This window comes from Aethina tumida, chromosome 1, assembly GCF_024364675.1.
Source record: "Aethina tumida isolate Nest 87 chromosome 1, icAetTumi1.1, whole genome shotgun sequence".
Lineage (NCBI taxonomy): Eukaryota > Metazoa > Arthropoda > Insecta > Coleoptera > Nitidulidae > Aethina > Aethina tumida.
Window position 1 is genome coordinate 79,792,504 of NC_065435.1, and position 24,222 is coordinate 79,816,725.

General features: G+C 40.9%; 1 protein-coding gene across 4 annotated transcripts in view; it reads left to right on the plus strand.

Annotated features, from left to right (window-relative positions):
* LOC109596962 (protein gustavus) overlaps nucleotides 1-24,222 on the plus strand; it is a 37,247-nt gene that overhangs the window by 10,894 nt on the left and 2,131 nt on the right. The window contains exons 3-6 of one of the 4 annotated variants that reach the window (XM_020012571.2): nucleotides 992-1,034; nucleotides 22,039-22,348; nucleotides 23,519-23,864; nucleotides 23,930-24,190. In XM_020012571.2, the coding sequence (XP_019868130.1) occupies nucleotides 22,253-22,348; nucleotides 23,519-23,864; nucleotides 23,930-24,190 (703 nt within the window). In that variant the 5' untranslated portion in view covers nucleotides 992-1,034; nucleotides 22,039-22,252. Of the gene's footprint in view, nucleotides 1-991; nucleotides 1,035-6,061; nucleotides 6,373-14,029; nucleotides 14,420-17,812; nucleotides 17,924-22,038; nucleotides 22,349-23,518; nucleotides 23,865-23,929; nucleotides 24,191-24,222 lie in introns of those variants that run through there. The other 3 variants (XM_020012566.2, XM_020012567.2, XM_049962283.1) reach the window with 3 other exon arrangements.

Here is a 24,222-nt window from a genome sequence, read left to right on the forward strand (position 1 = left end):
TAACTGCGAACTCATACAATGGAAGCAATTAAAATGCGATTTAAAAACAATAGTTGAGGAAGGTAAAATGTTATACCAAGGCAATGTATTATTTACAAGTGTGGCTTCTGAAACTGAAGGGCCTTTAGTTATTTTAGTGAAATGATGATAAATCCATTCATCATTCAAATTATTATTAACAGTAAAATAAAAAATGTGCGTATCTTAATTACGTATGTTACAATATTAAGTCATATAATTTATTTTTGATAAAAAATTGCCAACCAGACATTTTGGCAAACATTCTAATTGTATCTCCTTGAACCTGTTCGAGTGATTCGTAGATAAGAAAAAAAAAAAGATTTGTTTCGTACTATGTTCCTGTCGTTTGACTGTGCTAATTATTGTTTGTTGTTCGGCACAATGGATTATTAATAAACGTTATTCAACACCTCGCGCGTTTTGTGCTAACGTCGACAAGGTCGCGAGTTTCCACCGTTTTTGGACTGTCAAACCGCGACGTTATCTCAAATCTACAATTGACGCAAAAGGAACATTGTAATTTAAAGTCGTCAATTTTTTTGTTTTTCTTCCTGTTGAATCATCATAAGATATGAGAAATAAAATATTAGGATAATTATTGGAATTGAAATGAAATGAAAGCTCAAATTTAGTTTTTGGTAATGAATTGCATCGATTGTGCGCAGATTCGAGGAAAGGATGTGAGAACACGTAATTTAATAATAATAATGCGTTTGCAATAAGGAAGCGACCAATTTTTTCCATGGCCATATCCATATGCAACGTTCTTACATGTTGGCGTTACGTGAACCGACTTTCAACTTGGAAGTTTCAACTAACGAATCGATTCAATTTGATGGTTGATTGTATTTCTTTATTTTTTCTGTGTTGATCAAACGATTAAGTGGTTTTAAACTTGAATTTAATTCAATGAACCCACGACCGATCGAAAAATTATAATGCTTATTATAATAATCTTTGATTGTTGCAGGATGGGATTTAAAATGGAAGTCTTATTCGTTGGGATACGATAGGTAAGATCATTGTTTATACCGGTACTCGTGCCCAATTACACACTTCATCAATATTAATATATATATATAAAGTTTAAAAATACTTTGTTTATTTAATAGGGCTAGTTTCTCGATTTTAGATTATTCAATATAAACCGTTAAATTATCACAGATTACTAGGTGGGGTGAAAAGTAACGACATTGGGAATGACACAATTTTTTTTTTTCATTTTTTTTTCCATTTTGTTCAATGTAGTCCCCTTTTAAATCGATACACTTATTCCAGCAATTTTCCAACTTTTTGATTCCGTCCGAAAAGTAATTTTCCGTGGGCTGAATTTTTTATTGATGAGCCATCTTTTGAGGTATGGGGAGAGATAATAGTCCGATGGAGCCAAATCTGGCAAATAAGGTGGATGGAGAAGCAATTAATTGAGCCTTAAATCGATGCTCTTGGTGCTGGCGCATTGTCTTACAAAAACATTTTTTTTTTCGCTTCATATGAGGCCGTTTCACAACGATTTCGGCCTTCAATCGCTCCAATAATGCGCACTAATACTCGCTGTTGAGCGCGAGCCCACGAAGAGTATGCCACGACAATCCTATCGGAGGGCCTGGCGCTACGCTATGCTATCCAATATTATCCATAATATTTATCCAACATTTGTTTTCCGTTCCGTTTGCATCACAAAAAGTAATGTTTTATGAGAGAAAGAAAATCATGATGCCAAACACGTAACCAAAAATCTGCTGTCAAAACAAAACTAAGGGCTGTATCGCGCACAATTTTGACACATAGGCCTAAATATGAATGTACTATAAGGCATTTTGGTGGTCAAGGAGGTCACTTTTCACCCCACCCACATGTAAAAATGTACAAGTTCTTGTTTAATCTTATATATTGATGGTTAATCAACTTGTTCAATTCAAATTAATTATATAGGTTATGTGTTGTCGAATTATTATTGTTATTATTATATCAATATTCAATTTTCTTGAAGTAGGGTAGTGGATTTTAGTGTATTAAAAATCTCGAATGACGAATTGAATTGAATGTGTGCAGCTCGATTTTGGGGCGCACCTACGGTTTATCGACGCCGTGAAACAGGAACTGTCCGAACGTTTTAATAAGGGGTCCAATTTCTCCCTAAAAAGATTCAACATATTTTCCTTCTCAGTTATTTTTGTTTCTTGTTTTTCTTTTACATCGTTTCCAATTTGATATGTATGATATGGGACATGAAATTCCTGTTCAAAATTTAATACGGTCTCTGAGCGACTGTTGTTGCGTCAGTTCTTCGCATCAGAAAAATAAAGGGCTTACTCGAATAATTCATGAACGAAAGAGAAAGGGAAAGGGAGGGTACCGCAACATTTTAGGGTATTTACCCCCACGAGACATTTATATGTGGGTTAATGCCGTGAGGGGGGGTTCGATGAACTCTGCACTTTTCAGGAGCCTAATAGACCAAAGATGAGTTTCACTAGTTGTGGGAAATTTACTTTATTTTTTATGAGTTATATTTATTTTAGAATGAGAGAGACGGACCTGATTTAGCCCAATTATATGCGTGACGACGTCGGTAATGGATTAGGGTGAGGTGCCCGGATCAATAGACGGTTTGCGGAGGCGACAGACTGATTAAATTCCACGAGAAATCACTCAAAAATTCACTAATCAAAAGAGTCAATGCCATGAATAATAATGCATTATTTTGTTCTTATTTACAACAACATTCCACCTATATCTAATTTATGAAACCAATATCGGATTACACAAGATAAACTTTATGCAAACGTTGTTCATTGTTATTATGTTATTTTTCTGGTTTTATCGTGTCGCATTAAAATTGTTGTCGGTGCTGCTATCGCTTTTTTCTGCTTTTTGCGTCCAGTTTATCGCCCCGTATCGAAAATTGCGAATTATCCGAACGTGTGGGGAGACAGAACGAAATAATCCACAATCGAGTTACTGGCCTGACAACCCCAACTGTTTTAAGAGTTTTTGTTTTAATTTAAATAAATGCAGCGAGTAACAGAGCGTAATGGAAATCAATTTATGGACACTGAATGCCGACACTCGGATAATTATTTACGCCGAATTATGAATTTTTTGGGAAATGTCGGAAGGTTATTAATAACCGGGTGTTGATAACCACGACCAATCTCCGATTCTGATAAATTGCGAACGCCTCAAGGCGAACGATAAACCATCAGAATAACGGACAGTCCGGATGCATTGAGCTAAAATAGTGATTTCCTGGTCGTCGGGAACAACGCGTATCCCGACATAATGTGGGGCGCACTCTCCCACATACATGTACACATCGATGTAAATTAATGCGACGGATTGGTGTCGGGGGAGGAGAACGGTCGGGACTCCCTTAATTACATGAGGCCGATTTGAATTGCAACCGACGGGAATCCTCCGGATTTGAACGCTGGAACGGTTGGATTGGTTGAGTTTCGTGGAAATTAATATTTCATTAATTTTTTAACAGATTTTAGTCGTAAAAACACAATTTCTATTGTATTGTGGACGATATTTCCCCATTAAATCCGTGAACATAATGCAGTCATAAAATTATTCGTAAATGCAGGTATTTATGGTTTTAACAATTGATCACCCCGAGCGAAGCACGTCCATGGAAGCCATGGTTCAAAAGCACTTTGTTCCCAAGTCCTCTCTTCTCGGTCGGTCGGTCGGTCGGTCGGTCGGTCGGTGTGTGTCGAAGTGTGAGTGAAAAAGTTCCGACCTGACTGTACCGACAAATAATTTTTTTACGACTTTCTCCGTTTTTGTATGTACGAGTATATGGTATGTGTGTGTTTTCAATCATTCAGGCACGTGCGCCACAACGAAATATTCTTCATATATCAACTAGAAAAGCCAAAGAAAAATATTAAATATTTTCAACGGTATCTTTTAATAAACTTTTGTTCCCCGTAGTTTAAATCGGCAACAAACAGAACGTTACATTTTTCATCGATGCCAGCTCAAACACGATCATATGATTCGAAACGGCCCCCGACATCGAAAACAGCACACACACGCGAATCGGACGCAAAAAAAACGGCGAGTCGCGAGGGCGGCACGACGAGGGGGCGAGCTCGACGCTCTCCGCCATTGGTCGTCGGCTTCAGTAATGACCAAAACCAATAGTGCAGAGTATTGATCGACGCCGCGTCGCTTTCGAACGAACCTCGCCTCTAAACTGGAAGATCGGAGGAAGCAGGATCGTGTGCAACGATAGCCGAAGGATACAGAGGCGCGCGCGACGGCGGAACAAAATCCTGCGGGAAAAATGCGTTCGTGATGCACCGATCGTCAATTTTTGTGTCTCGTACAGAAATTATGATTTTTTGCTAATTTCTAGATCAGAAATGAGAAAAGAGCAAAACATTTCGTGAGAGAAATGTTTTTTCTTGCTCTCTATAAATAAATGAATTACTGTTGTGAAAAAGCAGGCAGACCACAGATTCAAACCAATATCCAGCAAAAAGATTCAAAACGTCACAATAAAATGAATTACATTGTCTCGGATTCACGACTGTCTCTCTCTCGATTGTCCGGACACGGCTTCACTGGATGGACTTTTTTAAACGTCTTGCACAACTTAAAAGGATAGATCTAGTCATCATGAGTCTCTGTGTGTGTGTGTGTGTGTGTGTTTCCGACCTTGAAACGACCAGTGCAATTATCGTCGCAAGCAGGCCATTGTGCCCCGACGATTTGTGTTTGTTTGGCTTCGAATGCGACACTGAAAAACTAGATGTCGTCCAATAAACTCGAATCTTGACACTATTGAGGCTGATTTAAAAATTAATGTGTCTAAACTTAAAAAAAAAAAAAATTAAAAAACCAGGATTCCCCGGTGTGTCACGAAATCTCATGCTACGGTAAAAATATCTATGATCCCGCAGGTGTGACCATGGTTAACCTTGAAGTCTTAAAAGGGAATCGCTATTTTATATTACAGATTCACATTTTACGGCTAAAATAGTATAGACTTCGTGTGAAAAAATGTATTAAACATACTGTACATATTTTTAACCACAAAATTTGTATCTACAGTAACATTCTAAGAAGTACTAGTATACTAGGTGGGGTGAAAAATAAGCTCCTTGACCACCAAAATGCGCTGCTGTCGCGAAAAAGATTATGATGCCTTCATATTTAGGCCGACGTATCAAATTTCAGCGCGATACAGCCCTTAGTTTTGTTTTGACAACTGATTTTTGATTACGTTTTGCCATCATGATTTTCGTTCTCTCATAAAAAATTACTTTTTGAAAGGCAAAACGGCAACGGAAACAAAAGAAAAGTTGGATACATTTTATGGGGCTAATGCTTCTTCAGATTACACCGTGAACTATTAGTTTAGAGAGTTTCATGGTGGCCGAAACTCCACTGCCGATGAAGTCCGTAGCGCCAGGCCCTCCGATGGGATTGTCGTGGCATACTTTTCGTGGACTACCTCGAAAAAGGAAGGCCGGCTCCAAGTGCATTCCCATCCACCTTATTTGCCAGATTTAGCTCCACCGGATCAGTAAAAAATTCAGCTCGCGGAGGAGTATGTGAGTTGTAATGTTGTATTTTTCAACGGACCATTGATTGTCAAGGCGGCGCGAAGACCAGAAACGCAGAAAAGCAGAAAAGCAGAAAACCGGGCGAGTGCGCAAACATTGCCGTACGCAACGCAACGCAACGCAATAAATAAATTATTTATTGCGTTTCGGATGAAATATTTAACGGAAACGTTTCCGCGTGTGCCGTACCACTCGCACATTCGATATGTTATAAAATGTCGAATAAAGTTAACAAAGTCGGATTGGATTCAGTTTGTCATAAATCCTATTAATTAAAAATTTCACAGCCGCCGTCCGGCCGTCGATGGTACGGCGCGAAGGCGGTTTTGAAGGTTCCCGCCGGTCGGGGTGGGACCGGCATTGGCGCAAGAGAGCGGCACTGGCGGCGGCGACGGCCAATCGGCTGCCGTGACACAGTATCGCGGAACCATGGCGCTGCGACGTTGGGCAGTCAGTGTCTGCTGCCATCGGACATGTTAACGTCGCCCCATCTCGGCCTATGTTGGTTGCCCCACAGTAGTGTCGTGCACGGAGTGAACAGCCAGCCGGCGAACGGTTCGCATTCCACCACCCACAACAGCCACCACCGACACGGGAGCGGCAGCGCGAGTGGCAACCACCCGCCCAAACTGTACGGTCGTCTACTCTTCAATCAGCAGCGGTGCTATTTCGCGTTCGCCCAGGGACATTCTGTGGCTCCGTATGTCGGATTTTGGAATAGTGTCGCTATCTTTCAGCCCTCGTCGCATCCCTTCGCAATGGAGACAAGGTATACAACGTCCGACCAAACTCTATGTTGAGTTAGTTCGTTCTGTTAATTTGAACGTTTCGGCGGCGAGGACGAGGCCGAAATGAAACTCTTACTTGTCCTATCGACCAGCCAGCCACCGCCGCCGCCGCCTCCGCCTCCGTCGTCGTCGTCGTCGTCGTCGTCGTCGTCGTCGTCGTCGTCGTCGTCGTCGTCGTCGTCGTCCTCGTCGTCGTCCTCGTCCTCGTCGTCGTCTTCGTTTAAAGGGTGTGTCGAGCCCCGTTTTTTCTTTACGGTTCGGTTCCTGGGGGGTAGCGAATGTTTCGCAAGAACAGCTGGTCGTATGGTAATTTTCGCCAACGCCTAGTCTCCTCACTGTGATTCATTCCCGTGCCTCACAATTCATTTATTCATTTCATTTATTTATGATTTTAATTTGCTTTGTGCAATTGGTGTTTTTTGATGTTTTTGACACACACATTACCAAAGTAAATTTACGCTATATTTGGCGACTTCAGTTCAGTTGATTTGCAGGAATTTAATTTTGTCGTGTCGCGCGCCGTTTGTAAATAGCATTAATCACGAGAACTCATTACTTCTTTTGCCCTCGACTATATTTGTAATAATATTTTGGTCGTGTCAACATGTGTGTGTTTCTCCTCTCATTCATTACCAGAATGACAACGCGGACTTTCCCTTTTAATTTCAACGATCGATCGGCTATCAAACTAACAAACTTTATATGTTTATGGCTATTACACATAAACAACCACCAACCCACGCTTCATTTCGCCGCAATTAATTTAATTGTTCTATTTTGTTTCAGGTGAGCACGACCACGAATTAACTGCGTCCAATGCGTAAGTCCCTCTTCGGCAGGAGCGTAACACAATCGTTCCTGCAACGAATCAGTTACGCGACCAGTGCAAAAAACTGCGATTATTTCGATTATTTCAATTATTTCGATTATTTCGCCTAGTAATTGCCGAGTTTTACGTAACCACGCCGCACAAACGCACAAACATGCTCCACTCTCTCTCCGCTCTGGAGATGATCGTAATTCGTGAAGGGGGGAAACAGCCGTAATTTCCGGCCTGCAATTTACAACGGCAAAAAGCGAATCGGGGCGGATAATTCTGGGGCGACCGACTCCTTTATCATTACGATGCGGTTCCTTCTGTTCGGGTGTTGTTTGGAAGATCGTAACGAACGTTTCCTAGATCCTCGATGTGTGTTTCTTTGTTATTATGTAGTTCGTTCTCTTCCTTAATTTAAGGTCGTCAATTTCAATTTTTCTCGCATCGCGGCAAACATACCAATAAACTCCGGATTTGGATCCGGTAAACACGGAGCAGCGTCAGAAATTATGAGCTTTATGAGCCATAAACAATTCGGGGCGAACACACGTCGCGACGCCAGTGTATGGACGTCGCCCGCCACGCATGTTTGTCATAGTTAAGACCTAATTCGGAATTATGGTCGAAACGACCGAACGTTTGTCAAATGTTGTGTTTGTCGTTTGAATATATGTGTGTTTGTATATATCCCACAGATTGATGGTCGTTGTGGTTTCGGCTTCGCTCTAAATGACAATTCTGAACTGAATAATAAAAAATATTTTATTTAATCCAATATAAAATTTATTGATGTCATAAATAATTATATAATAATAATTATCAAGGGGGACTTTTTTATAAATATATATTTCTTATTTAAATCAAATGGTTAAATAATAGAACGTGATCCTTTGAGGCGGATTGGAACATCGGCAACGTGGCACTGGTGGTTTCGGTCTCTCGCACGCAGAGTCGACTATGACTCTTTTCTTCTCTTTTTTCGTTCGGAATCCGGTTCGGGGGGCCCCACTTGGAGTGAAAGAGAGAAAAAGAGAGAAGAGACGACGACCGGGGTTCTCTACTCTCTTGTGTGTATGTATACACATGTTGTTTGTTTACCAGTTATAAATTTAACCGGCGCGCAACGATCCGATCGTCGGGGTCCTTGTCTGCATTCTATATTAAGACCTACAGACCCACAAGGTACCTGACCAGACCACATCGCACTCTTCCAGCCTTCGTCTTCGTCTTCGTCTTCGCCTTCGTTTTCGTCTTCGTTTTCGTTTTCGTCCACGTCAAACACTCGATATGGTTGGAATAAAAGAAATTCCTTATCGTTGGTCATTCGACGCGGTCGACGACGCGTTGGCGGCGATATATTCCTGAAAATGCGAGACGATAAACCGATGTTTATCGGTCGGGTTCCAACTGGAAACATTCTATCCGTACGGTTCTTGGAAAAAAATGCACTGATGCAGCTGGCAGGTTGAATTCATGGCCGACTCTAAATTTACCATTTCGGTCCTTCGAACGAGCGAGATTCTAACCGAGAATTGCGAACGACCGACGTTGCCGTTGCCGTTGTCATTGCCGTTGCCGTCGTCGTCGTCGTCGTCGTCGTCGTCGTCGTCGTTTCCGACGAGACACAATGCGATTGTGTTGTTCATTGTTCGAGGAACAGGGGAGAGACCGACCACGTGTCAAGACGTTAATACATCGATCGTTGCGAAACATTGCATTGGATTTTTATTCTCAAATAAAACGTGGCGGTACTGAGAGAAAACAGATACGATCGGTATGCAACGTACAAGTGTACAGACATAAAAGTGAGAGAATTCGAACGGCGATAGATGAATGATAATGGGGATCCGTCCTTGGAACGAAAACGCACACGCGAGAGGAAAGAGCGAAAGATGCAGACGAAGAGAGAGGGAATCATTAGATGCGAGAACGGGGGAGATGTCGATCAGCTGATCACGCTGTCGACGACAACGCGTCTCTCGCCTTATTTTCCTCATTCTTCCGATCTTCGATCGATCGAAATTCGTCTACGAAATCCAATCGAAAATTTATTGGGATTGTTGTTATGCGGTACGAAATAAAATCCTGTCTGAACATTGAAGAAAAATGTTACAACAAACATTTGTCTTGAATTGCTGTTACCTTCGAGCAATTACCGCTTTGGTAATCGACCACCGACAAGGTAAAACGGTGTTTAATATCAATTTTATTCAAATTAAATCCTCATTACGCGATATTTACACAACAACAATTTTTATTAGTGTTTCAATGGAGGTGTGTGTGTGGATCACTTTTGTTTTTGTAACGAAACAACAAAACAAAGAATAACGCGGAATAACGAAATAACGATCGGAACAGAAGATTACTTGTGTGTTTCTTTAACGACGCAGGCAATTAAGAAAACATGTGAGTTATTTTATATTATGTTATTTTAAATTTCTCGTTGATTTACGATGATCCGATCGGATAAAGCCCAGATACACGCGCGCGCACACACACACACACACACACACACACACACACACACACACACACACACACACACACACACACACACACACACACACACACAACACTGCGTTTTTCTCAGAGCGGAAATCAATTCCGGTCTCGGACCGAATTATTCAATTAAGCCGATACACGTGTACGACATCGAGTCCAATTATCCCCGTTTTTTGCGCAACTTTCTTTGTCGGCCTCGCCGTTCTATGCATAAATTAGTGTCTTCGTAAAAAATCACACACATGTATGTACGAAGTGTGGCCTACGCAATCCCTGTTATTGCAAACCTTGACACAATAAGGTGAGCGAAAAACGCTGGCGCGTTCGTGTTTTAGAAATCGTTATCGAGATCGATCCCTTGCGTAGACAAAAACGATACCACATGTTCCTGAAAAAAATCCAGAGTCGAAGGGGTAAACTTTTAAACTGATAAAAAACGGGCAGATGTTCTGAAAAAGGGACAGAAAGAGGGATATAAAGTAAGAAAGGGAGAGAGCGAGAGCGAGAGAGAAAGAGAGAATGGGTCAATCGAAACTGGAGACAATGGACTCGTGGCAATTAATTTAAATTGATGACGCTCGCCTTGGTCCGCCTCCCCGCGTCAACAAAAGTAAATGTGTGGCAGTTCTTGAAACAAAAAAAATGTTGATTCCTCCATCCAGTGCATAGGTATCCGAACAGATGTGGTACTGTCGGATTTTGGAGGCTTGCGGGACACCTGCCCGTTTAATTCGGGTATACCATGCGTCCCCCGGGCGTCATTTCTCGCCGCGGCGGAGGTCGCATATGCCGTTCTGACGTGCAATGGTCGTTGACCTTATTTTCCGGGGCTATTTTAGAAGCCGGGGCCCTCTCCGTGTCTACGAGCATGTTTTGACCTGGTGGTGTCTCGGAACGACAGACAGACACTCCCCCACTGGGCGCGCACACAAAGAGAACGACGATCGATCTACCGATAAATACCTAGAATTGAAGAGGGATTCTTTTTTTGGAAATTTTTAACGATGGATACTGTTAATATAAAATTTGTCGTTTTATATATTTTTTTTTTATATCAATCGATATTTCCTTCCGATGTAACAAAAAGACGATACGGTATCTTTATTGTAAAGGTTATCTGATCCACGACATTTTGTTCCACATTATCTATCGTTCTCCCTCGAACAACAAAGGAGACTACAAACAAAAATTCGATACGTCGAATCCACCGTCATTTCCTGTGCTCCACCAAAATAGCGATTCGGAACGGTCGATGGGAACGGCAATTCGAGCCTTCCTGCTTCGAAAACCGTGCACCGTGCATCGTACATCGTACATCGTCCATCGTCCCTTTTATGAAAAAAACTATATGTTTTTTTGTCTAACTTCTTGGGAAAGTATCTTGTCGTTGACCATAACCTCGTGGACCTATTTAAACAGGTCGAAAAAATTGTTTCGGCCGTGGCCCGATTGACTAACGTCGCGGAAACCGTTTTCCATCTGCGAGTCCGACGTTTTCCGCGACATTGAAACACACAAACCGCACGAAACTGTTACGAAACTGTGGAATATTTAGAAAGAATTTTGTGATCAAATTCATGCCATACGGTGTCTGGTTTTGAGCTTATCTCTCGAATAGTTTTCGGTCCGAACTTGTCCAAACAAAAGCCTGAGCTGATGGGATGGACCCCGAAAAGGATATTTCTGCCTTCGGGGGGAGCCGACCCGAAATTCACCAGACCCATTGGCGTGCCAAATTTCGTTTTTGACCATCTGAACGTTCAGGAAGGATAATCGTTCCAACACCTGGTCAATTCCGAAACGATTGTCAATCGAAGGTCGGACGACAGCAATGTCCGCTGACGTAAGTGTCTTCTTGCACAAACACTCGCCTAAGGACAGAAGACGGTATACAGGTAGCTAGTGGGCTTAAAATAGACCGGGTGAGAGAACGAACAAGTGTTCCTCGGATTCCACCCTCCGGGATCTTTCGATGGCAACTTGTCGCGTCGCAACCACCCTCTTATCACGATTCTCCGTTCGATACTTGGCAACCAAGCTGAGAACTTAACAGAATCGAATTTTATGGGGCAGAAGGCAGATGTAGGCATACACATACATCATCATTGTGCACCGTACACACTGGTGGAGGGAATGGAGAATGAAAAAAAAAAAACCAAGACCTTCGTACGTTCGATTGACATTGAATGTTTGTAAGGTGTTTGTTTTGCAACTCGGTTCAACAGTTATAATATCATTTTACACAGACGTACAAATACATTCGTAAGTGTAATGGAAGGAAAGGTCAAAAAAATGTTTGGGAATTTTAAAAATTACATACAAATGGTTTTATTACGCCATTTTATATAGATGGATTTTGCCAGTTGTTATGGTACCATTTGTTGATTAACACATTTTTTGATTTACTTACTTACTCTTTGAGTTTATAACGGTTGGAAATTTTAACTGTATAATTAATTCTCTGGAAACTTACTCGAATAAGAAAAATTGTATATTTACCGAACACAGACGCAAACACCAATCAGTCTCTAAACTTTAGGTCGTATAATTGAGCTGTGCATTTTTCCAAAAGCAAGTCCACACTCGTAAACACATCAAGACCATTTCGAATCGGCATCATTATTACCCATTAACACACATCGTTTCTTCGTGGTTCTTTTTTTTTTTCTTGAGCATTTCTCAAGACCCGAAGAGGCAGGTATCTTTCCTTCTTAACCCTTTAGTTCCCATGGAATTTTTACCACGGAAAACCGGTTTCTGAAGCGAGGAATCCTTCCCGAGAGCCCGTTACGTCGCATTTATTATACTGTGTATTTCTGTGTTCGCCGATGGGGCCGTTTTTTTCATGTTATCAGCGGTGATTTTTAACGAGTCAAATTAACGGGAAATCGTAACAATAACAATATATATTTTTTTTGCGGATTTTGATCCATTTCGGATTCAATATTGATTGAATGTGAATATGAAATCAAACATTTTTTTATGACATAGACAGGCTAGAATTTTACCTGGAGAAGCACCGGGGCATCTGCTTCGTACAAAAGCAATGAAATTTATGCCCTTTCTTCATCAGGCAGATGCCGAATGTACATTCACAGACAACATAAAAATCTTCTATCTCATTTTAAATTTACCATCGACATCGACATAAGAAGTTATTTTTTTCTTATTTTTAAAAAGTCTAAGAGGCAAAAATTAAAGCCTTACAATTGCCACTTATACAATTTTTTGGTTAACCAATTTACTTCAATATTCGCATCTATGTAATAATTTTAATATGCGATACATTCCTTCGTTTTATTTTAATTGAAAAACGACTAGAACAAACAATCGTGTGAAAACCAACAAACCAAGAGTAATTGGTCAAATTTTCTCGCCGTTGCACACGATGTGAATTTTGTTTGATAACAATTGTTAATTTTTTTTATGTGCCAAGGCGACCCTTTTTAATAATTTAACTTAAATTCAGACGTAACATGATTCGGTTTTTTAATAGTCTACCAGTCATCTATACATATAAATAAAATACATTAAGTTGTATGTTATAAATGCAAACGAGAAATGTGAAAAAGAGTCGCGAGTCGCGACAGAGCGAGTCCGAATCATTATAATTTCGTTATAGGCCAAGGCGTAACCGTAAGGTTAAGTTTCGTAATGTGGATTGTGAAAATGTGAGTAAAACTTACACCGTTTTATTTTTACCTTTATTTACTTTTCGTTGCTCGATATGTAAAGCTCGTAAATTAGCTACAAAATATCATATTATAAATGAAAGATATTTAATTTAATTTTATTACATTACATTATCGTTAGAGGGTATAAAAAAGTGAAATATCGCTAAATAAAATTATTATTACATGAACGTTCGTATAAAAAAATGAACAATGAAAAAATACGAAACACTTAAAACTATATATGATTTTTGTTAGTTCCAAATGTTCATGTGTTTTTAATAGATGCGTGTAGATTAGAGATAGTCGTATTTTCTTCTATACGTTGTCACAAGCAACTGTATTATTAGTTTTATGTATTGATTTTTCTTTTTTTTTATTTATTTCTGACAGAATGACAGAAATTCGAATTCGATAAAGAAATGTGGACGATTTTCGAATTATCTGAAATAATATCTTACGAATTGATAGGACTGATTGTCTGATTTGTCGGTGGGCCACACAGTCAGCGTGTCCGTGCAATTGCATCCGCGCGAGCACGCCACTGAGGCGTCGGGAGGCGCGCGCATCCCGCACTGGGGAGAGGGACAAACGCGCGCCTCGACCGGGCGCCCCTCGTCTCAGTCGGGACGACGCCGTCTCCGGGACAACGTACGTATACGCGAACACACACCACACACCACACACCACACACCACACACCATCACACACACAAACACACATTCCTACACACGCACATACATTTCGAATTACTTTTACGTTACGCGATTTTGTGTGGTGTGTTTTTCGGGCAGTGTTCCGGACTGCGGACTGTGTGGGGGTTACATAAAGTTTTCGGATTTCGGAGTGCACGCCACGGACGAAGGAATGAATCGTATAATGGATGTGGAGAATGTGGCCAAAGTGGATTACAACTAAAACCACTAACGATCAGTTGTTCTCGATTTTGCAAGTGATTTTTTTGAACAGGCGTCTGAGGAAGAGTTCGTATTTCGGGAAACTGTGGAATAAGATGAAAATTTGTCCTGACAAAGACACGTAAGTATCCAATACATCCAATTAACCGACGACAAAACAACTATTTGCATTTACGTGCGCAAAACAAACCTCTAATTTATACTGTGATCGTGTATTAGTCAATGAGTCACACGCGTTGACGCGGTGATTCATGCGGTTATCCCTCTGGAAGTGTCATTTATTTTTGGCTCGATTAGATTGAGGGAACAAAGAACGGTGAAATATCGTCAGTTTACCAGCCAGTTACCAGTTAGGAGTTACCTAATTGTGTCTCGACGCATCGAGTTGAGAAAATTGAAAGACACAGGCACACACTCGGTCTCGGACCCTCGCCAGGTAGAAGGATTTCGGGGGTCTTTGTTCCTTCTACGGTCGCCTCGGTTTTCTACCTAGAAGACCCGTCCGTCCGATACCGTCGTCCGCTTTTTTCCTCTCTCCGGCCTCCAATTAGGGTTTCTTTCCATCGGCTGCAACAATAAATAATGGTTGTGATGGTTGGCACGGTTGCGACACAGACTCGCACGAAGAAAGGAAGAAAAGCTTAGATCTCTCGATGGGGTCTAACCAAACAAAAATGGTGGAGATACTCAACATATAATAACGTATTATTCAATTAATTAATTAAGTGTTGTTAATTATTTTCGTCTTGAGTCATTCAATGTCAATGAAAATTGTTCGTTTCAGTCCTCCAGTTCATTTTTCTATGATGGATGCTATGCTATGCTATGCTATGCTATGTGCTCCGATGAGAAAGTAAAATATTCAGAATTTTGAACGGTCTGCCATTTCACAACAGCCACAACAACAACAACAACAAAACGAAACCAATCGCACAGAAGTAAAAGTACAAAACATCCTTGAACAGGTGAAAAACTTGTTAGCCTCACTCGAGCGCTGTTTTGAAAAGGGTTCATCATACCGACTTTCGTAGTAAATCACATAAAATTGGCCGAACGAGAACAAAAAAATACCACTGCCACATACCTTGACCATGAAATTGTCCATATTCATTTTATGTTTTCGCTTACGTAACTGGAATGCAAAAAAATCCGATGCCAATTAACCAGATGTCGAAATCTTTTGAAACATGAAAAAATTGCTTTTGTTTTCAACTGATTAAGAATGTAATATCTGTGTAGATGTAGATTTTGTCGAGGGAAACCATGAAATAAAATAGAAATGAAAGAGGGTACGGATGATATCCCTGAGGCCCGCCCGATTTCATTTCCATCGTGAATTAACCGGGGGGTAGCGGTATGTTCACGACCGTTACTCTTTGGTCTTTGTTCCGACCCGGTGGAAAGGCCGTGTGACGAAAAAGAATCCAGAAAGTCGGCGAAAAAGGTTCGTCGTCCTCTGAAAGTTTGATTTTGAAAAATTTCGACTTCGAAACCCATCTTTTCAACTGTCTCTATCTCCTTTAAGTCCCCGCATGGCAACGGGAAGAAAGTTTCGATGTGTGGCTACGGATGCGATGTTGTCGCTTTTGCGCCCCTTTTTAATGTTGTCAGATTTATGTGACCGGGAGAGTTTCGAAGGAGTAAACGAATCGTTCCAGCCCGTTCTGTGAGTGAGTGTTTGTATCTAAACAGTGTTATGGAAAACGTTGATTACGATTTTAAAGGATCGTTGTGGTTGCCATAAATGAATGAATCTATGAAAATTATCGTTAAAAAAGCGTCACAAAAAACACAATTAAAATAATAGAATTCGATCAAACAAAACGTGATTTCGCGTTAATTTGTCATTTATTGCGTCTGTATACCAATACCTGAAATGCAATTCAATTAAATAACTGTTCAAGAATATTGCTGAGTTATATTGCTTTACATTTCCCTGAATCCTCTTTGTCCACCTGGTTGTTTTGTACCTGTATAAAAGTAATAATAGGTGTAACCTAACCTAGGAACCAACATTTCCAACATTATATATATATATATATATATATATATATCTACCTGCATTGAAAACGTGGACGAGTCAGTTAGTCGTGCATTGTTGATTGAAACAGATTTTTCTTTCGGTGGTGACAATAGTATCGTTGAGGGTTATTTTGGCATTGACATAGGCAGCGCAGCGACAGCGGCAGCGGCAGCGGCAACGGCAACAGCAACAGCAGCGGTTTTTGTCTCCAGTGAGTACTAGTGAATTAAATTAATTTTTGTTCGCAAAACCATTCTCGAAACGTTCATCTGTCGGTTCCGAACGCATATTCACATATTAATAACGATAATTCCCGCTGGATAATTGTGGACAGGTGGTGATTTTTTTTATCGGATCACCCGGACATATGCTCGTGACGGTTGCTCCAAAACAAACCGTTTAATTCATGATAAGAGTTCAAAACGGAAGGTCGTCGGTCTGATCTGTTGCGGCCTTGACCGTGGGTCTTCGTCTCTTCGATCTCCTATGTATTTTGTTATCTTCCATTATTATTGTTATTATTATTTTTACAAAAACTCAGCAGCACGGTCCAAAAGAGTCAAACAAATGGAGTTTATCGGTGATGAATGGAAACGAAAAGTTTCGTCGGACACACATACACTCTACGAGGCAATTTCTCAATTGAAATAGAAAGTACGTGCGCGCGTGTGTGTACACTAGTGCGTTTTCGTCAGTTTCGATTGGGGGAGTTTTCACTTCTAAATTTCGGTGCGGAGGAACGTTATATCGTTGCGCTCCGTCCGATTTTTCAAAGGCCGTTCCTGTATTGTTTCGATTATGCACATTTATCGTGCTTGTGTTATTTACTGATTCGAATTTACTTTGTTACAGGTAAGTTTGAAAAAGATGCCGTAAGGTGTATGCGGTAAGTTTTCTATGTTGGAAAACTACTGGGTATTTAGCATTTTGAATTATATATTCAATAATATTATAAATAATTACACTACAACTACAACATTAAAAAAATCTTTGTGTAAAATGAATCGCAATGTACATAAATGATTTATTTGATCTTTTTTCGATAAGTCGATAAGGAATATTTAAAATGTGTCCACGTATTTTAAATAATATAATTTGTTAAATCTTGCATATTCTCTTTGTATTTAAAAAGGTCTGTATCCGTAAATACTTCATATATCATAAGTACTACAATTTCGTAAATAATTATAATAAGAACCCATTTAATCTTTAATCTTGCATTACATTGTAAAATTATCTCTGTACATCTCATTCACTTATACATGAAAACTAACAAGAAATTGTTACTCCATTCTATCGTTTTCTATGTGTAAAATCAGCTGTTAGATAAGTAAATGGTTTGATTGTTCAGTTTGTCGACGATCGGTCGGACGGTCGAACGGTCGAACGTTCCTCCCTAGACCAGTTCCAGGCAACGGCGAGGCACACGTGCTTGAACGGTTGCCAGTCTCAGTTTGACGCGGCTGTGGTGCCGCCGGTTCGATCATTCCGCACGTTGTTTTTTTTTTGACGGATATTTATTAAATTTCGGTTAGGTGTATTGGTGTGCGGTGGGTTGTTTGTTGCGCGGATATTAAGAATTATGGACCGCGAACGTAGAAAGTAAGTTTGTCCCATGATTTGTCATCAGAAAAATGTATCATAGGGTTGGCTGACTGATCGATTGATCGAACAGTTTGTAGGAAGGTTTCTCAACGGTTGCCACACGGTCCGGTCCGTGTGTTTCGAAATATGTGCGACGCACGATCGTTCACATCACACGTTCTTCTGGAAAACCTCGTTTGAATTGATCTCGTTTCGGATCGGATGGATCGGATGGATCGGTTCCGAATGGGTTTCTGCTGACTAATCGATCATGAGTTGATCTGAGATTTTGCTATTTATAAAATGTTCTTTTTGAGTTCAGGAATTTTTACCGTTTCCTGTTCAAATTTTTATCCTGAACGAAAGTGAACAACAAAACAATATTTATAACTTAATATTAATGGCAACGATTTTATTGCTCGACATTTTAATCTTGATTAAAGTGCTTTCTAAGGCAAACAAAAAACACTAGTGTTGCAAATAAGTTTTTATTTATTTTGTAACTAACTCGAATAACTGCAAACTGCTTATTAAACTGCACATTTCAATATTTACTATTTTCAAATACCTGATATATGTAACTGTATATTAAAAAAACTTTATTGACGTGAGTAATTTTCTCGGAATTTAATTTCTACTGATTTCATCGGTTTACGATATATGTATGCAAATCGTTTATGCAAATATCACATACTCAATTCTAACTGTTTCTAGTTTTGCACCACGGGATAAAAAATTGCTATAAATATCTGTCATATGGTCTCTCGATTCGGATAATGGAAAACCAGTTTGCGTTTGTTCGATTTACGATTACGATTCGGAAACTGCGTCTCAGTTTACTTACTCCTTTCAATAGTGTAATCTAATGTATGCTGTCGAAACTTAAACGTCAAAAAGGGTTAATTTTTCCTATTAAAAGTTAGTTTACATTTGAAAAGATAATTAATTTTCGTAACGCAATAAAATCAAGATTATTGGCCCAGAGCATAGGTTTATTTCTGTCTCGTCAACATTCCCACCGGTTGCAATTTCTAGCCGGTTATTGAAGAAATTTTACACACGTAATTTTAACGCAACGCGCGCTCCTCCTTTATTCCTCCCGCTTTGACTGTTCATTACAAATAGCCTCGCCGCGATTTGGTAACTAAACCGACCGAAGATTTCGCTCACCTTTCGGCGTCGCGGATAAAAACCATTCACACAGAGAGATGGAAAGACAGACAAAGACAAACGGGGTGTTTCAAAAGCCTTCTGCAGACTCTCATTCCGAATGCGGAGGCCTTGAAACTCAGCCAGAGAAAGCCAGCACTTTTCTCTCTTCGCCATACACCGAAGGACCTTTCGAATATGTGTTGTGTGGATATATATTTTTTATGCCTCCCCACGTCTCTTTCGATAATGCGTTTTGGTTGCGCAACAAAAAGCGGAGCCCGGATCAATACCGCGCTTTTGTCTCGGTGCAACACACTAACGGCGAGCTCCGAAACGGCGGAGCCACGCTGCTCGAAAAGTGCGAAACCGTTGAATCCGGTTATCCAATCGGTGTGGCGCAAGAACGCTTTCTATGGGCGTGCTAAGGCACCACTCCGAACGAAAATGTATCATTGTCTTTTGGCCGATGAAAGTTGCCCGTGTTACGTCGTCGCGTCCACGTTCCACGTTTTCTTTTCTTCTGATCACACCTGTCCCTCCTCCTTTTCCTTCTTCGATTACGTAAGACGACACTCCAGTGAGTGTGTGTGTGTGTGTGTGTGTGTGTGTGTGTGTACGAACGAACGAACGTACGTACGTACGTACAAGTTGGAATAGAAAGAGAACGGACCGTGATCTTGACCTTGGCGTCGTATGTGCATGATCTAATCATGTCGATGAAGAGGAGGGAGGGATTCCTGAGAAATGTCTTGTCCGCACTACCTGAGTTGTTTGATAAAAATGCCTTTTACCTACGGGGCTCTCCGTTCTGGCCTCTGTTGTGTGTGTGTGAGTCAGATTCGTTGGAAATGCGCGCAGCTGGTTGAGGGTTCACAATTAGAGCCTTTGGGTGCCGTCATTTTTGGCTCGGTTCATTGTGTTCGGATAAATAAATGTCCGATGAGGTCGTTAAAGTTGCATCCATTCGTGGACACGACTGTGGAGAAATGTTTTGTGGACATATGGTCTGCTCATCTAACCTTTTCATAGAAAATTGGAGGATTTGTATGACCATTTAATCGGCAGTCGTAAATATCGTGATACTTGTTGAATAAATCAAAATATCGGATATTTATTTACTATATTTAGTGTTAATATTATGTATAAAAATGAATAAACACAAACAAACTACCAATTAAATCTATATAAAATGAAAAAATGATATCGATATATCGATATTTTGGAGTTTTTTAAAATAGTAAATGTGAGAGCCCATGGCCAATGGCCAAACACAATATTATCGAAGCTCCATTACATATATCAAGAATTTTATATTGATTTTGATATGAATAACTACATGCATGTACAGTAAGGTCGTAAAAAGTCTGCCCTATGAACACTGTTTTTAATATTAGAAATGTCAATAGGTCGATTTTATTATTTCAATCATCATTTCATTTGATTTCGTGGCAAAAAGTTGTCGGTAATCAGGGTCATGTTTTGTAACAGGTGGCGAAATTTGAGGATTCACTTTCAACAGTTACAGTAACCAGCGAAATTGAATCGATAAGCACAATCTGTAAATAAGAATAAAATAGAAAAATAATGTGGTGACCGGAAAATACCACGATTATATCACCATGTAATCACCGGATTTCACGGTAACAGACGTAAAACCAAAACATTTTATTAGAAAACGATTTTTTCCCGCAGAATCCTTTCATGTCTACACAGAAATGTGTATAGTAATCATTTTCAAGTACGTTCGTTTTACGTAGGTTTTTCTATAACACACTTCGTAATCAGCACAACAAAATGCTGTGATAATTCACACGAAAAAACAAACAGGCGATTAAAATATAAGGTGGAACTATTTCGTTTGATGATGGCGGTTGCGAAAATAAAAAACTTAACCCGGAAGAGAAGCCAAAAACAAGAATGCGACCCGCAAAAGTGAATAACCTGACAATAACCCACACTATGAACGGTTCACATTTTTTTTAAGTCTCTTATTATTGCCCCCATGACAAGTCAAGAAAAACCACCACCACGTAATTGAGAAAAGCGAATCCGACGACATGTGAACGGGGGGGACGCTTTGTTGTATCATCGTATCTTTGTCTGTTCACTTTTACTTTGTGTTCGGCTTGCGCTTTTGTTCTCTTTTTTCCGGATCATCATCATCATCATCATCGTCATCGTCATCACGGCCGTCGAAGTCGGTTCTAATGGTGCCATTGACATCTGACGGTCGCGCGTGGCCTTGGAACATTCTAAAATCGTTTCCTCGCAGTGAGTTACTTATTACGTGAGTTTTATATTGTACTATCGTTGCGTTCGGTTGTTATCATGCCGGCTGTTGTTGTGCGACGCAGACTGACTGTTGAAAAATCAACGACCCGGTTGTTGTTGCTCAAGAAGAGATCCAGGTACCTTGTACGATATATATTTGTGTAAACAGTGACGATCGATTTAATACTCTGAACTGATGAATTGTCCAGATATCGCATTCTGTCGCTTGTAAATCGGGAAACACACGAATATGTGCAGTAAAAAATTGTTCTCACGAAAAAAGGATTCAACGAACGTCGTACACTGTCCGTGTCGACAGCAAAAGCCAGTTACAAAACAAATGTCGATTGAATACAAACTCGAGGATGATTTCCTGGCATTGTTTTCGACACAGGCGTTTTTTTCCTTGACGCTATTGACTCCATTATATTTTTGGCGATAATGACACATACACACACACAATACGCCCTTGAATATGAAAAAAAAAAAAAATGCACCGGACTGTTGGCAATAATAACGAGAAAGTATGTACGTACAAGTTTCGACATATTTCGACGAAGTAACAATGTAATTATAGTCCAAGTTCGAAATTGGGCAAGATTTACGAGTATTAGGACACTCGCTGCGTTTGGAAATGTGTTTTTGTTTCACCAATACACCAATACCATTTGACGATGTTGCTAATATTGTTATTTTTGTCTTCTGTGCAGGTACAAGAGCGGCACCCGCGGAGGCTCAGTGAGGAGTGGCGGCGGAGGCGCAGTGGGCGCGGCGGGTCTGGGCGGCAGTGCGGCGGCCGGCGCCGGGGCGCAGCAGCGAGGCGGCGGCGGTGGCGACGGCGGCGGCGGACGTGTGTGCGAGGCGAGGCGCGCCTACAAGGCGGCCGTGGTGCCGTGCAAGGCGGGCCGACGCAGGCTCCGGGGCATGAGCATGGGCCAGAAGGTGTCAGGAGGAGTCAAGGCGGTCAACAGGGACGCCTCGGCGCCCTACAAACCTGTCATACCCAGGGAATTGGCACAGGTACTTTGAGCCTTCCTTCTATTCGTTCGATCTGCCGCTAGTTTTTGTCATATTTTGTTGGTATGTGCTCACGCTCAAACATCCCGGACAATCATTTATTTATGTAATACCGAAAAAGAGCACTTGGTTATGGTACTCACTTTCGATCACTTGTCAAAATTAGTCACATAATTGGAATTTGTCCGGGTTGTTTTGGTTTTCATTTCGCTTGGCGCTGCATTTCTCTTTTGTTGTTGCTATTGCTATTGCTATTGCCACCGCTATTTCTACTATTTCTGCTGCTACATTAAACCACTCATTTCTTATCCAAAACAGACGGAAGATAATATTTACACGAGCTGCCTGACCATTGTGCTTAAAACGCGACAAAAAAAAATTAAAAGAATGATTGTAAGTTGCTTGCCACTATATAATTTTGTTTTGTGCATGTTTTAGTGCATGAACTCCCATCTCTCAATAAGTAGTATTATTAGTCGTAGTTCAATTTATTTTGAACACGCTGTAGACACGTTTAATGGCGCGATAAATACACAAAAAATGTGAGAAAAAATACAGTTAGTGAGCACGCCGCGTAGTATCTCAGTTTTTAAAGTAACTTTGAAGAAAAATGGTGAGAAGACAAGTCTGGAATATTAATTTTCCGGTTACGAACGAACCGCGAACTTCGTAATCAAGTCAATCGTGTGTGTTTTTTTATCGACTTAATTTGTCACGTCAATTTTCTCGCGGTTTCACAGTTATAGTTCCGCAACCCTGTTCAAAGTTAAGAGATTCAATCTGGCCACGATGCGTCTGTACCGACGCAAATTGCGCTGCTGGAAGCTGAAACTGAAAGCGCGAAGACTTAAAGTAAGCTTGAATAAAATTCATCATGCATTTTCTAATAGATCGGCGTGTAAGACAAGTTTTTTTTCACAGTCGCCATTTTGTCAAACTCACAAACATGCTGCAAGGCAATTGGAAATGCACTTCAGTTTGTGTGTGTGTGTGTATATGTGTGTGTATGTGTGTATGTACGTATGTGTGTGTGGTGTGTGTATGTGTGTGTGCGTGTGTGTGTGTGTGAATCAATCGATTATTTTATTGATAGAATTGTAAAATTGTAGAGTTGAAAAATGGACGAAAAATCCTTTGGCAACCGACTAATGCGTATATTTTTGTCGTGATCAGGATTTTGCGCGGCCGCAGAGGCTGGACATGCTGCTGGATATGCCGGCGGCGGTGCGTGACACACAATTGAAATACGGCTGGAACCAGGATGACCGCTCCCTCAACATATTCGTTAAGGAGGACGACAAACTGACTTTCCACCGCCATCCGGTCGCCCAGAGCACGGACTGCATCCGCGGCAAGGTCGGCTTCACCAAGGGCCTCCACTGTTGGGAGGTGTGCTGGTCGACGCGACAGCGAGGGACGCACGCCGTTGTCGGTGTCGCCACCGCGGACGCACCACTCCACACCGTCGGTTACCAAAGCCTCGTCGGCAGCACCGACACCTCTTGGGGATGGGACCTAGGTAAGACACTGCTCACATTTATTTATCTGTGGTTTCTTCAATAATGTCATATTGAATGTATGTAGGAAGGAACAAGTTGTATCACGACTCGAAAAATTGTCCGGGCGTGACGTATCCGGCTCTCTTGAAACCGGACCAGACCTTTATCGTGCCCGATAAATTCCTCGTGGTGCTGGACATGGACGAGGGCACGCTCAGCTTCGTCGTTGACGGCCAGTATTTGGGAGTGGCGTTTCGCGGTCTCAAGGGTCGCAAACTCTATCCGATCGTCAGCGCCGTGTGGGGTCACTGCGAGATCACGATGCGATACATCGGTGGACTCGATCGTAAGTATTATTTTTCATTTGAAACGTATTTT